This window comes from Drosophila miranda, chromosome 4 (assembly GCF_003369915.1).
Source record: "Drosophila miranda strain MSH22 chromosome 4, D.miranda_PacBio2.1, whole genome shotgun sequence".
Lineage (NCBI taxonomy): Eukaryota > Metazoa > Arthropoda > Insecta > Diptera > Drosophilidae > Drosophila > Drosophila miranda.
The window spans coordinates 12,299,524-12,316,814 of NC_046677.1; the positions used below are offsets into that span (position 1 = coordinate 12,299,524).

General features: G+C 47.1%; 8 protein-coding genes and 1 long non-coding RNA gene across 9 annotated transcripts; 4 read left to right on the forward strand and 5 right to left on the reverse strand.

Annotated features, from left to right (window-relative positions):
* Nucleotides 1-669: 669 nt before the first annotated feature.
* Nucleotides 670-1,466, reverse strand: LOC108161387 (protein Mabiki). Its single transcript, XM_017295636.2, has one exon. The coding sequence runs from the start codon at nucleotides 1,372-1,374 to the stop codon at nucleotides 793-795; it is 582 nt and encodes a 193-aa protein (XP_017151125.1). The 5' UTR covers nucleotides 1,375-1,466; the 3' UTR covers nucleotides 670-792.
* Nucleotides 1,467-2,373: 907 nt separating this feature from the next.
* On the reverse strand, nucleotides 2,374-7,682 carry LOC117188950. Its single transcript, XR_004473011.1, has 5 exons — nucleotides 7,639-7,682; nucleotides 3,313-3,397; nucleotides 2,703-3,162; nucleotides 2,522-2,637; nucleotides 2,374-2,461 (listed from the first exon to the last, which is right to left on the reverse strand). It is a non-coding gene; the product is annotated as an uncharacterized LOC117188950 (long non-coding RNA).
* On the forward strand, nucleotides 3,512-4,329 carry LOC108162546 (forkhead box protein B2). The gene has a single exon (XM_017297331.2). It carries the CDS (start codon nucleotides 3,611-3,613, stop codon nucleotides 4,097-4,099), a length of 489 nt encoding a protein of 162 aa, XP_017152820.1. The 5' UTR covers nucleotides 3,512-3,610; the 3' UTR covers nucleotides 4,100-4,329.
* Nucleotides 4,485-6,480, reverse strand: LOC108162543 (uncharacterized protein C19orf47 homolog). Its single transcript, XM_017297325.2, has 4 exons — nucleotides 6,351-6,480; nucleotides 5,792-6,226; nucleotides 5,121-5,729; nucleotides 4,485-5,067 (listed from the first exon to the last, which is right to left on the reverse strand). The coding sequence occupies exons 1-4, from the start codon at nucleotides 6,367-6,369 to the stop codon at nucleotides 4,727-4,729; spliced, it is 1,404 nt and encodes a 467-aa protein (XP_017152814.2). The 5' UTR covers nucleotides 6,370-6,480; the 3' UTR covers nucleotides 4,485-4,726.
* On the forward strand, nucleotides 7,080-12,310 carry LOC117188949 (exosome complex component RRP41-like). Its single transcript, XM_033393627.1, has 2 exons — nucleotides 7,080-7,487; nucleotides 12,228-12,310. The coding sequence occupies exon 1, from the start codon at nucleotides 7,152-7,154 to the stop codon at nucleotides 7,434-7,436; it is 285 nt and encodes a 94-aa protein (XP_033249518.1). The 5' UTR covers nucleotides 7,080-7,151; the 3' UTR covers nucleotides 7,437-7,487; nucleotides 12,228-12,310.
* On the reverse strand, nucleotides 9,503-11,333 carry LOC117188946 (uncharacterized protein C19orf47 homolog). Its single transcript, XM_033393623.1, has 4 exons — nucleotides 11,173-11,333; nucleotides 10,614-11,048; nucleotides 9,943-10,551; nucleotides 9,503-9,889 (listed from the first exon to the last, which is right to left on the reverse strand). The coding sequence occupies exons 1-4, from the start codon at nucleotides 11,189-11,191 to the stop codon at nucleotides 9,549-9,551; spliced, it is 1,404 nt and encodes a 467-aa protein (XP_033249514.1). The 5' UTR covers nucleotides 11,192-11,333; the 3' UTR covers nucleotides 9,503-9,548.
* LOC117188703 (exosome complex component RRP41-like) lies at nucleotides 11,892-12,176 on the forward strand. Its single transcript, XM_033392942.1, has one exon. It carries the CDS (start codon nucleotides 11,892-11,894, stop codon nucleotides 12,174-12,176), a length of 285 nt encoding a protein of 94 aa, XP_033248833.1.
* A 1,912-nt stretch (nucleotides 12,311-14,222) lies between the features above and the next one.
* LOC117188947 (uncharacterized protein C19orf47 homolog) lies at nucleotides 14,223-16,056 on the reverse strand. Its single transcript, XM_033393624.1, has 4 exons — nucleotides 15,893-16,056; nucleotides 15,334-15,768; nucleotides 14,663-15,271; nucleotides 14,223-14,609 (listed from the first exon to the last, which is right to left on the reverse strand). Exons 1-4 carry the CDS (start codon nucleotides 15,909-15,911, stop codon nucleotides 14,269-14,271), a joined length of 1,404 nt encoding a protein of 467 aa, XP_033249515.1. The 5' UTR covers nucleotides 15,912-16,056; the 3' UTR covers nucleotides 14,223-14,268.
* Nucleotides 16,057-16,611: 555 nt separating this feature from the next.
* Nucleotides 16,612-16,896, forward strand: LOC117188704 (exosome complex component RRP41-like). The gene has a single exon (XM_033392943.1). The coding sequence runs from the start codon at nucleotides 16,612-16,614 to the stop codon at nucleotides 16,894-16,896; it is 285 nt and encodes a 94-aa protein (XP_033248834.1).
* The last annotated feature ends 395 nt before the right edge of the window (nucleotides 16,897-17,291 follow it).

Sequence of the window (17,291 nt, forward strand, 5' to 3'; positions counted from 1 at the left end):
TGCATTTTTTGATTTTTATAGTGTCATCGAAGATGATTTCATTCGGGTTTTGTCAACGACAAACCGGATCTTCGCTCATGATTCTATGCTCTGGAAATGATCATCGCTCGAGCTATTACGAGTATTTCAGAAAATGGTAATTTGATTGCAATGCGGATTTTCTCATAAGTTAAATCTTTTCTATTGTCTCTAATTAATTTATATTCTTCTGTAATTTGGCATTAATGTCACTAGAATTATGTCACTCTTAGTAATGATCACCAGTATATGCATTTCAATAAAAAAAATAAAAGTCAGTAAAGACTTAACTTATGAGTGGTAGTTTTTGAATTTTGAATTGCAAATTTAGTTTCCTAGGCAATATTTTGAATAAATCACCTAATAAAGATAGCTAATTTTAATTAAAGAGTCTGTTGAATTTCGTTCTCATTTGTCGAGCTCACCCCGGGTTTCGTTCATTTTTGTATCTATTTACCATAGATAGCTTCTATTTACACTGAAAACAATTACAGATCTATCAATTGAAAGTGAAGGTGTCTCCAGCGCAATATGTAAATACTCGTCAGATACATAAATATATTCTCCATCCAATAAACTGTACAGGAACCTTTTTTACGATCCTCTTCCGGAAATATGATCAATTTTCAAAATAAAATAAAAACGTTGAAATAATTTCAGTAACAATTTTGTTCATGTATTGTTTGTCAACAAATCAAATTAATAAAACTTTAAAAGTAATCACAAGGGGACTAGAAGTAAGTTACAAATACAGGACTACGGCAACGACTAAAATTAGTTATGGACTCCCCAAGAATGCTGAGTCGTTGTCTGGGCTTTAGGCATCTGCTGATGGCTGGAAGCCTGCAGAGGTTCTCTGGTGGCGGCCATGGTCTGCTGCAGGAACCGCACGTAGTAGAGGCTTAGCCGGACCTGTTGCTGCAGATTGGCCTCGTGCTGTCGCCGGTACTCGAAGTACTGCTGCTCCATGAGAGCCTGTTCCTGCTGCTTGGAGCGTCTGTGGCGAAGACTGGCCAAGGTGTTGCGGTCCCGACGCAGCTGCTCCTGGGGACTGCGCTGCCGGGGAGTGTGAGAGCGCACCATGTTGGCGTGGTACGTCGAGATGGCATCCACCAAGGGAGGGCTAGCCGGGCTACCGGGATGGGATTGTCGGGTCCGTGTCGGCTGGTGTTCCTGTTCCTGTGCCAACGACTCGTCCAGCCAGGGCCGGAAGAAGCGGCGCTTGGGCTGCGGCTTCTCAGGGGTTCGATGGCCGCACTGCTCCATAATGAAGACCACATCGTCGTCGGACTCCTCTTCCTGGCACCGCTTCCGCTTCAGGGCTCCTGTGAATTTCTTGTGGTTGTAGTTTTCCATGGTAGGCTGTGGGTGGTTGAATTGCTCGTGTGCTCTACTGGGAGGTGTGTATGCTTTAGTGTCGGTGAGACGACTGTGCTGCCCCTCCTCCCGGCGGCCACTTTTATGCAATAATAGGTAATCAGAAGGCCTCCTTCTCCCACTACGTCCAGCTACCAGCAAATCCACGAGATTTTCCCACCCTTCCCTGTCCCCGTACCCGTCCCCGTCCAACCGTCCGTGCAGGTATTTCCCAATCAAAGTTCATTCATTCTCAAAGATGGCCCGAACTAATCACCACGATCGGCTCAGGTAGACCAGGTAATGGTCTTGGCCAGGGAGTCCCTAGTTTGGCCCTAATCCGCCGGCTGGTATTCAATTCCACTCCACTCGGCTTGGGGTGTCATAAACCAGTTGTTGTCCTTTTACTCAGATCTCTCTTTTTCCCTCCCGCTCTACCCACTGGGCTGTTTACATCGCCAGACATTTTCGGTGGAATTACCTGTTGTGACCATGGGCAGGGGATGGGATAAGATCGGATCGGATCTGTGTAATCCTGGCGCTCAATATGGCCATGCTGTCTACTGACCCGCTTTTGTTTCGGCTTCCTTTGTGGCACCTGAATAGCAGACACCGAAACAGTCACAGTCACAGTCCCGTTCCCGAAACCGATCTGGCAAACACGCATTTATGACTTCAGCTTGGCCAGCTGAAAAATCGTCTTTCACCGTTCAGATCCAAGAAGTTCGACTATTACTGAATGTTCCCTCTGTTCTAGAATTATGTCGGATTCCAGTTTCATTCAATTCAATGCCCTTTGTCAATTGATTTATGCAGTCAGAGATGGTTGTCTGCATCTCTCTTCCACACTCCCTAAGCGGATTTACTTCAGGTGGGCTTGAGACCAGCCCTCGACAAGATGTCGAGTGAATGTGCAGGATAGGGATTGTTATTTGTTCATTTTCAAGTATTACAGTGAAAGATTGTTATATTGTTTGATTGTGTGTTCCATTATCATATCGATCAATTGCCATCTCTTCTGTAACGGAAGGAATCGATTTTGGTAGTCTCCGATGCTTCCTCCTTTCTGTCTTACATATTTATGTACCTATGTATGATTTACAGGGGGAATGACCTCAGTAGAAGGATACAATTGTCAAACACCTACCAGGAAGTGCTTTATCTGAGGATACAAATATATGTGGCGCATTGTACAATATTGAATCGAGAGTTGAATGTGTACTATATACATTTCTTCCCAGGAGGATATTCAGGGAATCCGATCTGCTTAAGGATGGGAAAGGTAAATAAAGAAAGTTTGCTCCATCTTTGATTCTTAGAAATCCCACCTGAGACCTGCTTGTACCCTGTTTCATATAATTACAAACACCAGTTGTACATTTAATAAAAAATAAATATTGTAAATTATTCTTGTATAAATATTTTCTTTTTCTTCCCATTTCTCCGATTGAATCATCCTTATCGCTGTCTAATATCTGGTTTCAAACTTCATCTTAAGCTTACATACGAAATAATATATATTGTGTTTGTGCGCTCTCAAACGATCTCGAAAGTGCTTCAGGCTGCCAGACAGGCACGCAACATTTCGGGAAAACCCAATAAATTTCCATTCAATGAGCAGCAGAGTCTCTTTAGAGCCAGGGCCAGAAACAGAAACAGAACCTGAACCCAAGCCCAAGCCAGAACTTAATGAGGCAGATTAGCGGTAAGCGAGATAAGATTTCTATTCCTATGCGCATGGAGACATTGGGAATCATCAAAGAGTGGCAAGCGCAGGCGCTGTTGTTTCTAGGTAGGGGATTGTTCTAGTGAAATATTCGAAAGAAAATACTTGGAAAAACAGAACAGGATCGGCAGGCAGAAGACTTTCCGGCCAAGAAGAAGGTGCGAGCCGAGTGCGGCAAATGAAAAATTAATTACAAAGGACTTTAGTGTTACCTGCTCATCCACGACTACAGACATTGTTCGCAGTAGGTAGTAGGTGTTGCTCACGAAATCCTTTTCTTTTTACGACAATGCCAACCTTTTGTCAACGAAGTTTTTCCCATAAACAAGGCGCACACTACCTTAATTATAATTTATCCGGGCTCACAGGTAGCAGAGTCCAACCGGCCAGCGCCCAGCGCCTATATAAAGGAATGTTGCGCAGTGGCCAACAACACAGTCGAGCCTTAGCCACCAACAAGACAACAGCATCCTGAACTACGCACTTCGAACAAAAATCATCAACCACATCATGGCCCCTTCAAACTTGGATTACCAGGCCATCGGAGGCGACTCCGCGGACGCCAACGAGATTTACACGCACAAGAAATTTAAGACGTCCAACTATACGCACAAAAAGTTTGGCAAGAAGAGCAGCAGCGGTACCACCACCACAAGTACAAGCACGCCTCTGTTCCGGCCATATGCCTTAAGCGAAAACACACCGCGGAAACGTCGCCAGGAATCGGAGCGAGAGGTCCAGCATACTTTGCCTCCCACGCCGCCCACAACTCCACCACAGTTGCAGCATCCGCACACACATTCGTACCCGTACCCCCAACCGCAGCAGCCCCAATATCTGGCGACTCCCACTGCAACTCCATCACCTATGCTATACGCCTACATGTTGCAGAAGCAACGAGCCGTACTCCAAATGCGCCAACTGCTTAGCATCAATCCTGATGCCAACACCTGGCCAGTGGAATGGCGTCAGGCCCTACAAGCACTGCTGACGCAATGAGCAGTGAGCGGAAGGCAGACCGATGGTCAATACAACTGAAAGGAACGAACGGAGTGATTTGCCTAGCAACCAGTGATATAGAACTTTAAGTGCCCGCCGACAGATTGTACATACAAAGTCTTTGCAAATGATTTAAATGGATATGATACTCTAGATTCTAGACCAAACCACAATTGTATATAGCAGCTATATTTAACATAACTAATAAATAGTAGATCGTAACTAAATAATTTCTTTGTTCTTCATTTCGAAAGGTGCGACAGAGAGAATACGTGAATTCTATCTAGTCTTTTACATAATCAACTACATTGTGGGTGCAGACTTCTAGATGATTTGAAAATAATAGATTTGCACGAAAATAATCTCAAACAAATAACAATGGTGGTATTTTGCAAGCTTTCAATTTGATCGCAACACATAATAGTTTTGGAATAGTCCAGTTTCCATACCCAACGGGACTAGAAATATCCTATAGAAAGATCATACAGATATTTTTGCCAAAAACAATACTACAATTTCGGTTAATTGCATTATATATATGATGACTACATGATTATTTCTTTTAAACATTTACTGGTTAACTAAAGGCAAAGAACTTAAACAATTCTGAGGCACGCATACATAATTTTACATAGAGTTATTGAAGCCCAAGCGATCAAAGACAGAGCTGGATGCTGGACGTGGCTTGTTGCGGCCTGCATTCATGCTGTTGTGACGACGTGGGGGGACGTTCTTCTGCGGCTCTGGTCGCGACTGACGGTAAACGGGCGGAGGTGACATTTTCGCAGGAGCTGCGGCAAGGCCACTGCCTAATCTCTTGTGCACCGACAGTGTTTCCTGGCGGGTCATCAGCTCGTCGCTGCGCATGCGTATGGTCTTGCCCTTGACGGGACTAATGCGAGCCTGGGGTTTCTTCGAGGGTGACGCCTTCAGATTATACGTCTTCTTTGTCGCATGAAGTTTCGACACTAGAATAACAAGGGATTCATTTAAGTGGATTACCAATTGGGACATGACTTACCCATTCCCAGCCGCGATTTGATATTATTGGCAAGGTTTTTGCCGTGCCTTGCTTTGTAAGCAGACTGTGGTGCGATCTCCCTAACCTCCGCAGTCGAGGCGAATTTAACAATTTTTTCACCGCCTGCCATCTCGACGTCACTGCCATCGGAGGAATCGTATGCCTCTTGAATATCATTATCGTCGCTATTCATGCTGTCGGCCTCACTATCGTCACCCTTCTTCAGGGGCACTTTGTGGACGAGCATCACCTTCTGCTGCGGCTGCTGCACAGCAGTCGAAGCAATTCTCTTCGCCTTGACTATGGGCGAATTCCTAGTCACTCCTCCGACAGAGCGTTGTGTGTTCTTCAAAATCGATTTTATTTCCTTAGTCAACGTGCCCGGGGCCTGGGCTGCATCATTTGTATGTTTTCCGCCGAGTCGCGCAAAGACCGAACTGTTGCTGCAGGTATCTGCTGCTTTTTTTATTCCTGTGATGTGCACCCGGACGCTGCTTTCGCCCGAGCTGGACACAATGCCTTCCTGGGCCTCATCGTCGCTTACGGCCGGCTTGTGCAGGCGTGAGAAGATGTCCGATTTCTTTGAGCTGCTCACGCGATCTGAATACACTGAAAACACATGAAAAAAGTAGAATCTCGTCTTTTGTAATGGGTTGTTTGGCGAGACTCACACTTCTCCCGCTTGGCCAGAATCTGTTTGCTCCGCTCTGTGGTTCCCGAAGGTAGTGTAACCTTATATTTCCCCTCATGCTCGGGCAGGACTCGTCTTGGCGGCTTCCTGGGAGGTAAGTCCTTCGTCTTGGGCCCAATTTGCACTGTAGAAGCCACCGACTTAACAACGGGTGAGGTAGTCACACAGGCCAGTGGTATGGGATTGGTATCGAGCGTAAGAACCAGATCTCGGGCATTCTGCTCGCATACGCTTTTCGAATGCCGCAATATGGCTATTATATCACCCATCAGCGTTATCCCCATTTCTCGCAAGTACTCCTTGTTTAGGTCCAGGAGCATGTCCTCCTGAATCCGATTCTCGACAAACATATGTGCATAATCGGCGGCCGCTGGAGATGGTATACCAGCGGCATTGAAGAACTTCACCCAACGTGCTGTGAGTAGACAAAATCTTGGTTAATTCGAAATATGCCGTCTGCTTGTATTTATTTTGGATCGTGTGTAACCAGAGGCGGCCATCTCTTGGCTTGCACTCGTTTTACATTGCTTTGTACATACCTGCGCTGGACTTTGACATAGTTGGGAGTGGGTAGTCGAGTGCGCACTTTTTAGAACTCTTAGAACACTAGAATTCTTTATATTTCAAAAAATTATTTTCTTTTTTGTTTTTGGTGGAACTATTTTTATATTTAGGTAGCTAGGGATCAGTGTGACCGCAGATTCATCAATCAAATATACCGTCCGACCCTCTGAAATATACCGCCTTTTTTTCTAAATATACCACAAATATACCGATAAAAAAAATTGTTTCTCAATAAAAACGTAACAAACGTGTTTTAATTTATTTTAAGACCATTTAAAGTCTTTGTAATATTGTATATGAGTATAAATATAATAATCACTTTCGTGATTTTTAGTGTGTGGTTGGGATTTTTAGACAGCATTTCTGTTGCCGGTTCGAAATTCTTGCAACCGTTTTTGCCTTAGACCTCGCATACTAAAAGGTTTAATATATTTTTGTTCCTAAATCTATTTCTAGTATTTGTTTTAAAACTAAAAAGAACCTCATAATTATTCAAAAAATTATTCAAATTATTCCTCAAAAATTATTCATGAATCGTATAAAATTATGTGGGCATGGCTAAATGTTCTATATAGCTGAGAATATTCCACGGAAGATCAAAAACGAGGAATATGTAAAATAGAACTTGAATTCGTCAGTATATTTACGGAATATTTTTCTAATGAGACGGTATGTTTTGGTATATTTCTGACGGTGTATTTTTGTGGTTGTAAACAAAAAGGCGCACACGTGCCGCAATTCATTTTGAAATAAACTGCTTAGCTCTATTAAAACCTATGGCCGGTAATTTTGAGTTACTCAGCGAACAGGGTCTGCGCCTGGATGGCCACATCAAGTGCAAATTGGGCGTGTTCGAGCAGCCCGACGGCAGCGCCTACATGGAACAAGGAAACACAAAAGTTTTGGCCGCTGTATATGGACCCCATGAAGCGAAAGGTATGAAAACGGAGACCAACGATGTCATCATCAACTGCCAGTACAGCCAGGCCACATTCGCTACGGCGGAGAGAAAGAACCGTCCACGAGGAGATCGAAAATCCCTGGAGTTCAAAATGTACTAAGAACAGGCGCTGAGTGCGGCCATCAAGTCCGAGCTGTATCCACGCTCACAGATTGAGTGCAGATTGATTGCCGAGTGCGGCAAATGAAAAATTAATTACAAAGGTCTTTAGTGTTACCTGCTCATCCACGACTACAGACATTGTTCGCAGTAGGTAGTAGGTGTTGCTCACGAAATCCTTTTCTTTTTACGACAATGCCAACCTTTAGGTTAGGTTAGGTTAACCCGGACGGCCCTCAGCGGGGACACGCATAGGCCAATATGGCCCTTAGTTATCCGGATGGGGGTGTGTATGAACCGTCGCGGGAGTGTTAATGTGGTTTTAAAAAGTCCCCGAGAATCGAGGTGTTTTTAGCATAGGCCAGCAGTTCCTGTGGCGTCCTTTTGGAGGCATCTTCCAGTGATGCCAACACTGGGGCGCCCAGGTATCTCCTCCTTGCCCTTGAGAGAGCCGGACAGTTGCAGATGAGATGTTCCAGGGTTTCGATAGCCCCAGGTTCCTCACATTTCCTACAACTGTCTCTGTTGGTGATGCCTAGCTTTGCTGCATGTGCAGCAGCCAGACAGTGACCTGTTAGTATCCCCACTAGCAATCTACAGTCCTTTCGTGGTAGGTGCAGTAGGTAGTGGCTAAGTTTCTCGTTGCGCTCCTTGCACATTATCTTCGAGGTTCTGCAGGTGGTGGTACTCCTCCACCTGCTATCAGTCTGTGCTCTAGCCTGCTTCTCTAGATCGTCTTGCAGCGTTCTGAGGGAGACAGGCACGTTCTCGGTTCTCCTATTCTCCAGCCCGACTGGCAAAAACCCTCTAGCTGAACCCTCCACGAGGGTGCCGGCTGGGCAATGGACACTGCATTATCCCGGGCGAGGATAATGCACTGTCGCTTGCCTTGCCCGGGGTAATGCAGTGTCTAGCTAAGGCTATGGTCCATCGTCTTCCCGATCTAAAGTCGGGGGAACTGAACCAAGGCCATGGCTAGAGGTGCCTGGCGGCCAGGCATAAAACGCTAGGGGGTGGTCCCCCGAAAAACATTAACCAGTATGGACCTTCGGGCCAAATATGGAGGTAGATAAGGAGCAAACACGGGTTGGGATGTCAACCCAAACGTCGGTGGAAAGCGTGACTGCTACCACCGGCGGGCACGGGGAGGAGCAATCCTCTCTGCGTGTCGCCAGCGGTCACACCTCGGGCATGGCGGGAGCAGGTTATGCCAGTTGTAATACTACTGCCACAAAAACGACGCGTTGCAGGGTGAGCCGCGCGGGTGCCGTTGTCGATGCAGACTCGGACCTGGAGAGCGTGCTATCCCTTAGCAAGACCGAAGAGGAAAGCCTTCTCCGCTCGCCGGAACCAGGTACCAGCTCCCTGCGTAGGGAAGGGCCGAAGCGTTCCAGGGAGGGGATGAAGGCAAAAGCTCAGTATAAGGCGGCCCTCAAGTTACTGAGCCGGCTCCAGGGCAAGGCGGATATCTCCCAAGAGGAGAAGTCCAAGCTAGCCTGGGCTTAGCAACGGGTACAGGAGGGCCGCGAATACTACGCGCAGCTGCCGCAGATGAAGGCAACAAACGGTGGATTCGCCAACAAGGTGGAGGAGATGTTGGCCACCAAGAGGCAACGCTCGATCGAGAGTGCTGCCAAAGACACTCCGGCGAGCAAGCGGCAACGCGGTTGCCTCGTGCCAACCTTTTGTCAACGAAGATTTTCCCATAAACAAGGCGCACACTACCTTAATTATAATTTATCCGGGCTCACAGGTAGCAGAGTCCAACCGGCCAGCGCCCAGCGTCTATATAAAGGAATGTTGCGCAGTGGCCAACAACACAGTCGAGCCTTAGCCACCAACAAGACAACAGCATCCTGAACTACGCACTTCAAACAAAAATCATCAACCACATCATGGCCCCTTCAAACTTGGATTACCAGACCATCGGAGGCGACTCCGCGGACGCCAACGAGATTTACACGCACACGAATTTACAACGCCCACAGAGCGGTGCTGAGTGCTGCCAGTGCCTATTTCGAGGCGATGTTTCGGCCCGAGCTCGGCCTAAACGAGGTCAAACAGAAATCGGTAGCAAAGAACTTAAACAATTCTGAGGCACGCATACATAATTTTACATAGAGTTATTGAAGCCCAAGCGATCAAAGACAGAGCTGGATGCTGGACGTGGCTTGTTGCGGCCTGCATTCATGCTGTTGTGACGACGTGGGGGGACGTTCTTCTGCGGCTCTGGTCGCGACTGACGGTAAACGGGCGGAGGTGACATTTTCGCAGGAGCTGCGGCAAGGCCACTGCCTAATCTCTTGTGCACCGACAGTGTTTCCTGGCGGGTCATCAGCTCGTCGCTGCGCATGCGTATGGTCTTGCCCTTGACGGGACTAATGCGAGCCTGGGGTTTCTTCGAGGGTGACGCCTTCAGATTATACGTCTTCTTTGTCGCATGAAGTTTCGACACTAGAATAACAAGGGATTCATTTAAGTGGATTACCAATTGGGACATGACTTACCCATTCCCAGCCGCGATTTGATATTATTGGCAAGGTTTTTGCCGTGCCTTGCTTTGTAAGCAGACTGTGGTGCGATCTCCCTAACCTCCGCAGTCGAGGCGAATTTAACAATTTTTTCACCGCCTGCCATCTCGACGTCACTGCCATCGGAGGAATCGTATGCCTCTTGAATATCATTATCGTCGCTATTCATGCTGTCGGCCTCACTATCGTCACCCTTCTTCAGGGGCACTTTGTGGACGAGCATCACCTTCTGCTGCGGCTGCTGCACAGCAGTCGAAGCAATTCTCTTCGCCTTTACTATGGGCGAATTCCTAGTCACTCCTCCGACGGAGCGTTGTATGTTCTTCCAAATCGATTTTATTTCCTTAGTCAACGTGCCCGGGGCCTGGGCTGCATCATTTGTATGTTTTCCGCCGAGTCGCGCAAAGACCGAACTGTTGCTGCAGGTATCTGCTGCTTTTTTTATTCCTGTGATGTGCACCCGGACGCTGCTTTCGCCCGAGCTGGACACAATGCCTTCCTGGGCCTCATCGTCGCTTACGGCCGGCTTGTGCAGGCGTGAGAAGATGTCCGATTTCTTTGAGCTGCTCACGCGATCTGAATACACTGAAAACACATGAAAAAAGTAGAATCTCGTCTTTTGTAATGGGTTGTTTGGCGAGACTCACACTTCTCCCGCTTGGCCAGAATCTGTTTGCTCCGCTCTGTGGTTCCCGAAGGTAGTGTAACCTTATATTTCCCCTCATGCTCGGGCAGGACTCGTCTTGGCGGCTTCCTGGGAGGTAAGGCCTTCGTCTTGGGCCCAATTGACACTGTAGAAGCCACCGACTTAACAACGGGTGAGGTAGTCACACAGGCCAGTGGTATGAGATTGGTGTCGAGCGTTAGAGCCAGATCTCGGGCATTCTGCTCGCATACGCTTTTCGAATGCCGCAATATGGCTATTATATCACCCATCAGCGTTATCCCCATTTCTCGCAAGTACTCCTTGTTTAGGTCCAGGAGCATGTCCTCCTGAATCCGATTCTCGACGAACATATGTGCATAATCGGCGGCCGCTGGAGATGGTATACCAGCGGCATTGAAGAACTTCACCCAACGTGCTGTGAGTAGACAAAATCTTGGTTAATTCGAAATATGCCGTCTGCTTGTATTTATTTTGGATCGTGTGTAACCAGAGGCGGCCATCTCTTGGCTTGCACTCGTTTTACATTGCTTTGTACATACCTGCGCTGGACTTTGACATAGTTGGGAGTGGGTAGTCGAGTGCGCACTTTTTAGAACTCTTAGAACACTAGAATTCTTTATATTTCAAAAAATTATTTTCTTTTTTGTTTTTGGTGGAACTATTTTTATATTTAGGTAGCTAGGGATCAGTGTGACCGCAGATTCATCAATCAAATATACCGTCCGACCCTCTGAAAAATACCGCATTTTTTCTAAATATATCACAAATATACCGATAAAAAAAATTGTTTCTCAATAAAAACGTAACAAACGTGTTTTAATTTATTTTAAGACCATTTCAAGTCTTTGTAATATTGTATATGGGTATAAATACCCATATGCCTTAGACCTCGCATACTAAAAGGTTTAATATATTTTTGTTCCTAAATCTATTTCTAGTATTTGTTTTAAAACTAAAAAGAACCTCATAATTATTCAAAAAATTATTCAAATTATTCCTCAAAAATTATTCATGAATCGTATAAAATTATGTGGGCATGGCTAAATGTTCTATATAGCTGAGAATATTCCACGGAAGATCAAAAACGAGGAATATGTAAAATAGAACTTGAATTCGTCAGTATATTTACGGTATATTTTTTTAATGAGACGGTATGTTTTGGTATATTTCTGACGGTATATTTTTGTGGTTGTAAACAAAAAGGCGCACACGTGCCGCAATTCATTTTGAAATAAACTGCTTAGCTCTATTAAAACCTATGGCCGGTAATTTTGAGTTACTCAGCGAACAGGGTCTGCGCCTGGATGGCCACATCAAGTGCAAATTGGGCGTGTTCGAGCAGCCCGACGGCAGCGCCTACATGGAACAAGGAAACACAAAAGTTTTGGCCGCTGTATATGGACCCCATGAAGCGAAAGGTATGAAAACGGAGACCAACGATGTCATCATCAACTGCCAGTACAGCCAGGCCACATTCGCTACGGCGGAGAGAAAGAACCGTCCACGAGGAGATCGAAAATCCCTGGAGTTCAAAATGTACTAAGAACAGGCGATGAGTGCGGCCATCAAGTCCGAGCTGTATCCACGCTCACAGATTGACATTTAGAAGAAGGTGCGAGCCGAGTGCGGCAAATGAAAAATTAATTACAAAGGTCTTTAGTGTTACCTGCTCATCCACGACTACAGACATTGTTCGCAGTAGGTAGTAGGTGTTGCTCACGAAATCCTTTTCTTTTTACGACAATGCCAACCTTTAGGTTAGGTTAGGTTAACCCGGACGGCCCTCAGCGGGGACACGCATAGGCCAATATGGCCCTTAGTTATCCGGATGGGGGTGTGTATGAACCGTCGCGGGAGTGTTAATGTGGTTTTAAAAAGTCCCCGAGAATCGAGGTGTTTTTAGCATAGGCCAGCAGTTCCTGTGGCGTCCTTTTGGAGGCATCTTCCAGTGATGCCAACACTGGGGCGCCCAGGTATCTCCTCCTTGCCCTTGAGAGAGCCGGACAGTTGCAGATGAGATGTTCCAGGGTTTCGATAGCCCCAGGTTCCTCACATTTCCTACAACTGTCTCTGTTGGTGATGCCTAGCTTTGCTGCATGTGCAGCAGCCAGACAGTGACCTGTTAGTATCCCCACTAGCAATCTACAGTCCTTTCGTGGTAGGTGCAGTAGGTAGTGGCTAAGTTTCTCGTTGCGCTCCTTGCACATTATCTTCGAGGTTCTGCAGGTGGTGGTACTCCTCCACCTGCTATCAGTCTGTGCTCTAGCCTGCTTCTCTAGATCGTCTTGCAGCGTTCTGAGGGAGACAGGCACGTTCTCGGTTCTCCTATTCTCCAGCCCGACTGGCAAAAACCCTCTAGCTGAACCCTCCACGAGGGTGCCGGCTGGGCAATGGACACTGCATTATCCCGGGCGAGGATAATGCACTGTCGCTTGCCTTGCCCGGGGTAATGCAGTGTCTAGCTGAGGCTATGGTCCATCGTCTTCCCGATCTAAAGTCGGGGGAACTGAACCAAGGCCATGGCTAGAGGTGCCTGGCGGCCAGGCATAAAACGCTAGGGGGTGGTCCCCCCGAAAAACATTAACCAGTATGGACCTTCGGGCCAAATATGGAGGTAGATAAGGAGCAAACACGGGTTGGGATGTCAACCCAAACGTCGGTGGAAAGCGTGACTGCTACCACCGGCGGGCACGGGGAGGAGCAATCCTCTCTGCGTGTCGCCAGCGGTCACACCTCGGGCATGGCGGGAGCAGGTTATGCCAGTTGTAATACTACTGCCACAAAAACGACGCGTTGCAGGGTGAGCCGCGCGGGTGCCGTTGTCGATGCAGACTCGGACCTGGAGAGCGTGCTATCCCTTAGCAAGACCGAAGAGGAAAGCCTTCTCCGCTCGCCGGAACCAGGTACCAGCTCCCTGCGTAGGGAAGGGCCGAAGCGTTCCAGGGAGGGGATGAAGGCAAAAGCTCAGTATAAGGCGGCCCTCAAGTTACTGAGCCGGCTCCAGGGCAAGGCGGATATCTCCCAAGAGGAGAAGTCCAAGCTAGCCTGGGCTGAGCAACGGGTACAGGAGGGCCGCGAATACTACGCGCAGCTGCCGCAGATGAAGGCAACAAACGGTGGATTCGCCAACAAGGTGGAGGAGATGTTGGCCACCAAGAGGCAACGCTCGATCGAGAGTGCTGCCAAAGACACTCCGGCGAGCAAGCGGCAACGCGGTTGCCTCGTGCCAACCTTTTGTCAACGAAGATTTTCCCATAAACAAGGCGCACACTACCTTAATTATAATTTATCCGGGCTCACAGGTAGCAGAGTCCAACCGGCCAGCGCCCAGCGTCTATATCACAGTCGAGCCTTAGCCACCAACAAGACAACAGCATCCTGAACTACGCACTTCGAACAAAAATCATCAACCACATCATGGCCCCTTCAAACTTGGATTACCAGACCATCGGACGCGACTCCGCGGACGCCAACGAGATTTACACGCACACGCATTTACAACGCCCACAGAGCGGTGCTGAGTGCTGCCAGTGCCTATTTCGAGGCGATGTTTCGGCCCGAGCTCGGCCTAAACGAGGTCAAACAGAAATCGGTAGCAAAGAACTTAAACAATTCTGAGGCACGCATACATAATTTTACATAGAGTTATTGAAGCCCAAGCGATCAAAGACAGAGCTGGATGCTGGACGTGGCTTGTTGCGGCCTGCATTCATGCTGTTGTGACGACGTGGGGGGACGTTCTTCTGCGGCTCTGGTCGCGACTGACGGTAAACGGGCGGAGGTGACATTTTCGCAGGAGCTGCGGCAAGGCCACTGCCTAAGCTCTTGTGCACCGACAGTGTTTCCTGGCGGGTCATCAGCTCGTCGCTGCGCATGCTTACGGTCTTGCCCTTGACGGGACTGATGCGAGCCTGGGGTTTCTTCGAGGGTGACGCCTTCAGATTATACGTCTTCTTTGTCGCATGAAGTTTCGACACTAGAATAACAAGGGATTCATTTAAGTGGATTACCAATTGGGACATGACTTACCCATTCCCAGCCGCGATTTGATATTATTGGCAAGGTTTTTGCCGTGCCTTGCTTTGTAAGCAGACTGTGGTGCGATCTCCCTAACCTCCGCAGTCGAGGCGAATTTAACAATTTTTTCACCGCCTGCCATCTCGACGTCGCTGCCATCGGAGGAATCGTATGCCTCTTGAATATCATTATCGTCGCTATTCATGCTGTCGGCCTCACTATCGTCACCCTTCTTCAGGGGCACTTTGTGGACGAGCATCACCTTCTGCTGCGGCTGCTGCACAGCAGTCGAAGCAATTCTCTTCGCCTTTACTATGGGCGAATTCCTAGTCACTCCTCCGACGGAGCGTTGTATGTTCTTCCAAATCGATTTTATTTCCTTAGTCAACGTGCCCGGGGCCTGGGCTGCATCATTTGTATGTTTTCCGCCGAGTCGCGCAAAGACCGAACTGTTGCTGCAGGTATCTGCTGCTTTTTTTATTCCTGTGATGTGCACCCGGACGCTGCTTTCGCCCGAGCTGGACACAATGCCTTCCTGGGCCTCATCGTCGCTTACGGCCGGCTTGTGCAGGCGTGAGAAGATGTCCGATTTCTTTGAGCTGCTCACGCGATCTGAATACACTGAAAACACATGAAAAAAGTAGAATCTCGTCTTTTGTAATGGGTTGTTTGGCGAGACTCACACTTCTCCCGCTTGGCCAGAATCTGTTTGCTCCGCTCTGTGGTTCCCGAAGGTAGTGTAACCTTATATTTCCCCTCATGCTCGGGCAGGACTCGTCTTGGCGGCTTCCTGGGAGGTAAGGCCTTCGTCTTGGGCCCAATTGACACTGTAGAAGCCACCGACTTAACAACGGGTGAGGTAGTCACACAGGCCAGTGGTATGAGATTGGTGTCGAGCGTTAGAGCCAGATCTCGGGCATTCTGCTCGCATACGCTTTTCGAATGCCGCAATATGGCTATTATATCACCCATCAGCGTTATCCCCATTTCTCGCAAGTACTCCTTGTTTAGGTCCAGGAGCATGTCCTCCTGAATCCGATTCTCGACGAACATATGTGCATAATCGGCGGCCGCTGGAGATGGTATACCAGCGGCATTGAAGAACTTCACCCAACGTGCTGTGAGTAGACAAAATCTTGGTTAATTCGAAATATGCCGTCTGCTTGTATTTATTTTGGATCGTGTGTAACCAGAGGCGGCCATCTCTTGGCTTGCACTCGTTTTACATTGCTTTGTACATACCTGCGCTGGACTTTGACATAGTTGGGAGTGGGTAGTCGAGTGCGCACTTTTTAGAACTCTTAGAACACTAGAATTCTTTATATTTCAAAAAATTATTTTCTTTTTTGTTTTTGGTGGAACTATTTTTATATTTAGGTAGCTAGGGATCAGTGTGACCGCAGATTCATCAATCAAATATACCGTCCGACCCTCTGAAAAATACCGCATTTTTTCTAAATATATCACAAATATACCGATAAAAAAAATTGTTTCTCAATAAAAACGTAACAAACGTGTTTTAATTTATTTTAAGACCATTTCAAGTCTTTGTAATATTGTATATGGGTATAAATACCCATATGCCTTAGACCTCGCATACTAAAAGGTTTAATATATTTTTGTTCCTAAATCTATTTCTAGTATTTGTTTTAAAACTAAAAAGAACCTCATAATTATTCAAAAAATTATTCAAATTATTCCTCAAAAATTATTCATGAATCGTATAAAATTATGTGGGCATGGCTAAATGTTCTATATAGCTGAGAATATTCCACGGAAGATCAAAAACGAGGAATATGTAAAATAGAACTTGAATTCGTCAGTATATTTACGGTATATTTTTTTAATGAGACGGTATGTTTTGGTATATTTCTGACGGTATATTTTTGTGGTTGTAAACAAAAAGGCGCACACGTGCCGCAATTCATTTTGAAATAAACTGCTTAGCTCTATTAAAACCTATGGCCGGTAATTTTGAGTTACTCAGCGAACAGGGTCTGCGCCTGGATGGCCACATCAAGTGCAAATTGGGCGTGTTCGAGCAGCCCGACGGCAGCGCCTACATGGAACAAGGAAACACAAAAGTTTTGGCCGCTGTATATGGACCCCATGAAGCGAAAGGTATGAAAACGGAGACCAACGATGTCATCATCAACTGCCAGTACAGCCAGGCCACATTCGCTACGGCGGAGAGAAAGAACCGTCCACGAGGAGATCGAAAATCCCTGGAGTTCAAAATGTACTAAGAACAGGCGATGAGTGCGGCCATCAAGTCCGAGCTGTATCCACGCTCACAGATTGACATTTAGAAGAAGGTGCGAGCCGAGTGCGGCAAATGAAAAATTAATTACAAAGGTCTTTAGTGTTACCTGCTCATCCACGACTACAGACATTGTTCGCAGTAGGTAGTAGGTGTTGCTCACGAAATCCTTTTCTTTTTACGACAATGCCAACCTTTAGGTTAGGTTAGGTTAACCCGGACGGCCCTCAGCGGGGACACGCATAGGCCAATATGGCCCTTAGTTATCCGGATGGGGGTGTGTATGAACCGTCGCGGGAGTGTTAATGTGGTTTTAAAAAGTCCCCGAGAATCGAGGTGTTTTTAGCATAGGCCAGCAGTTCCTGTGGCGTCCTTTTGGAG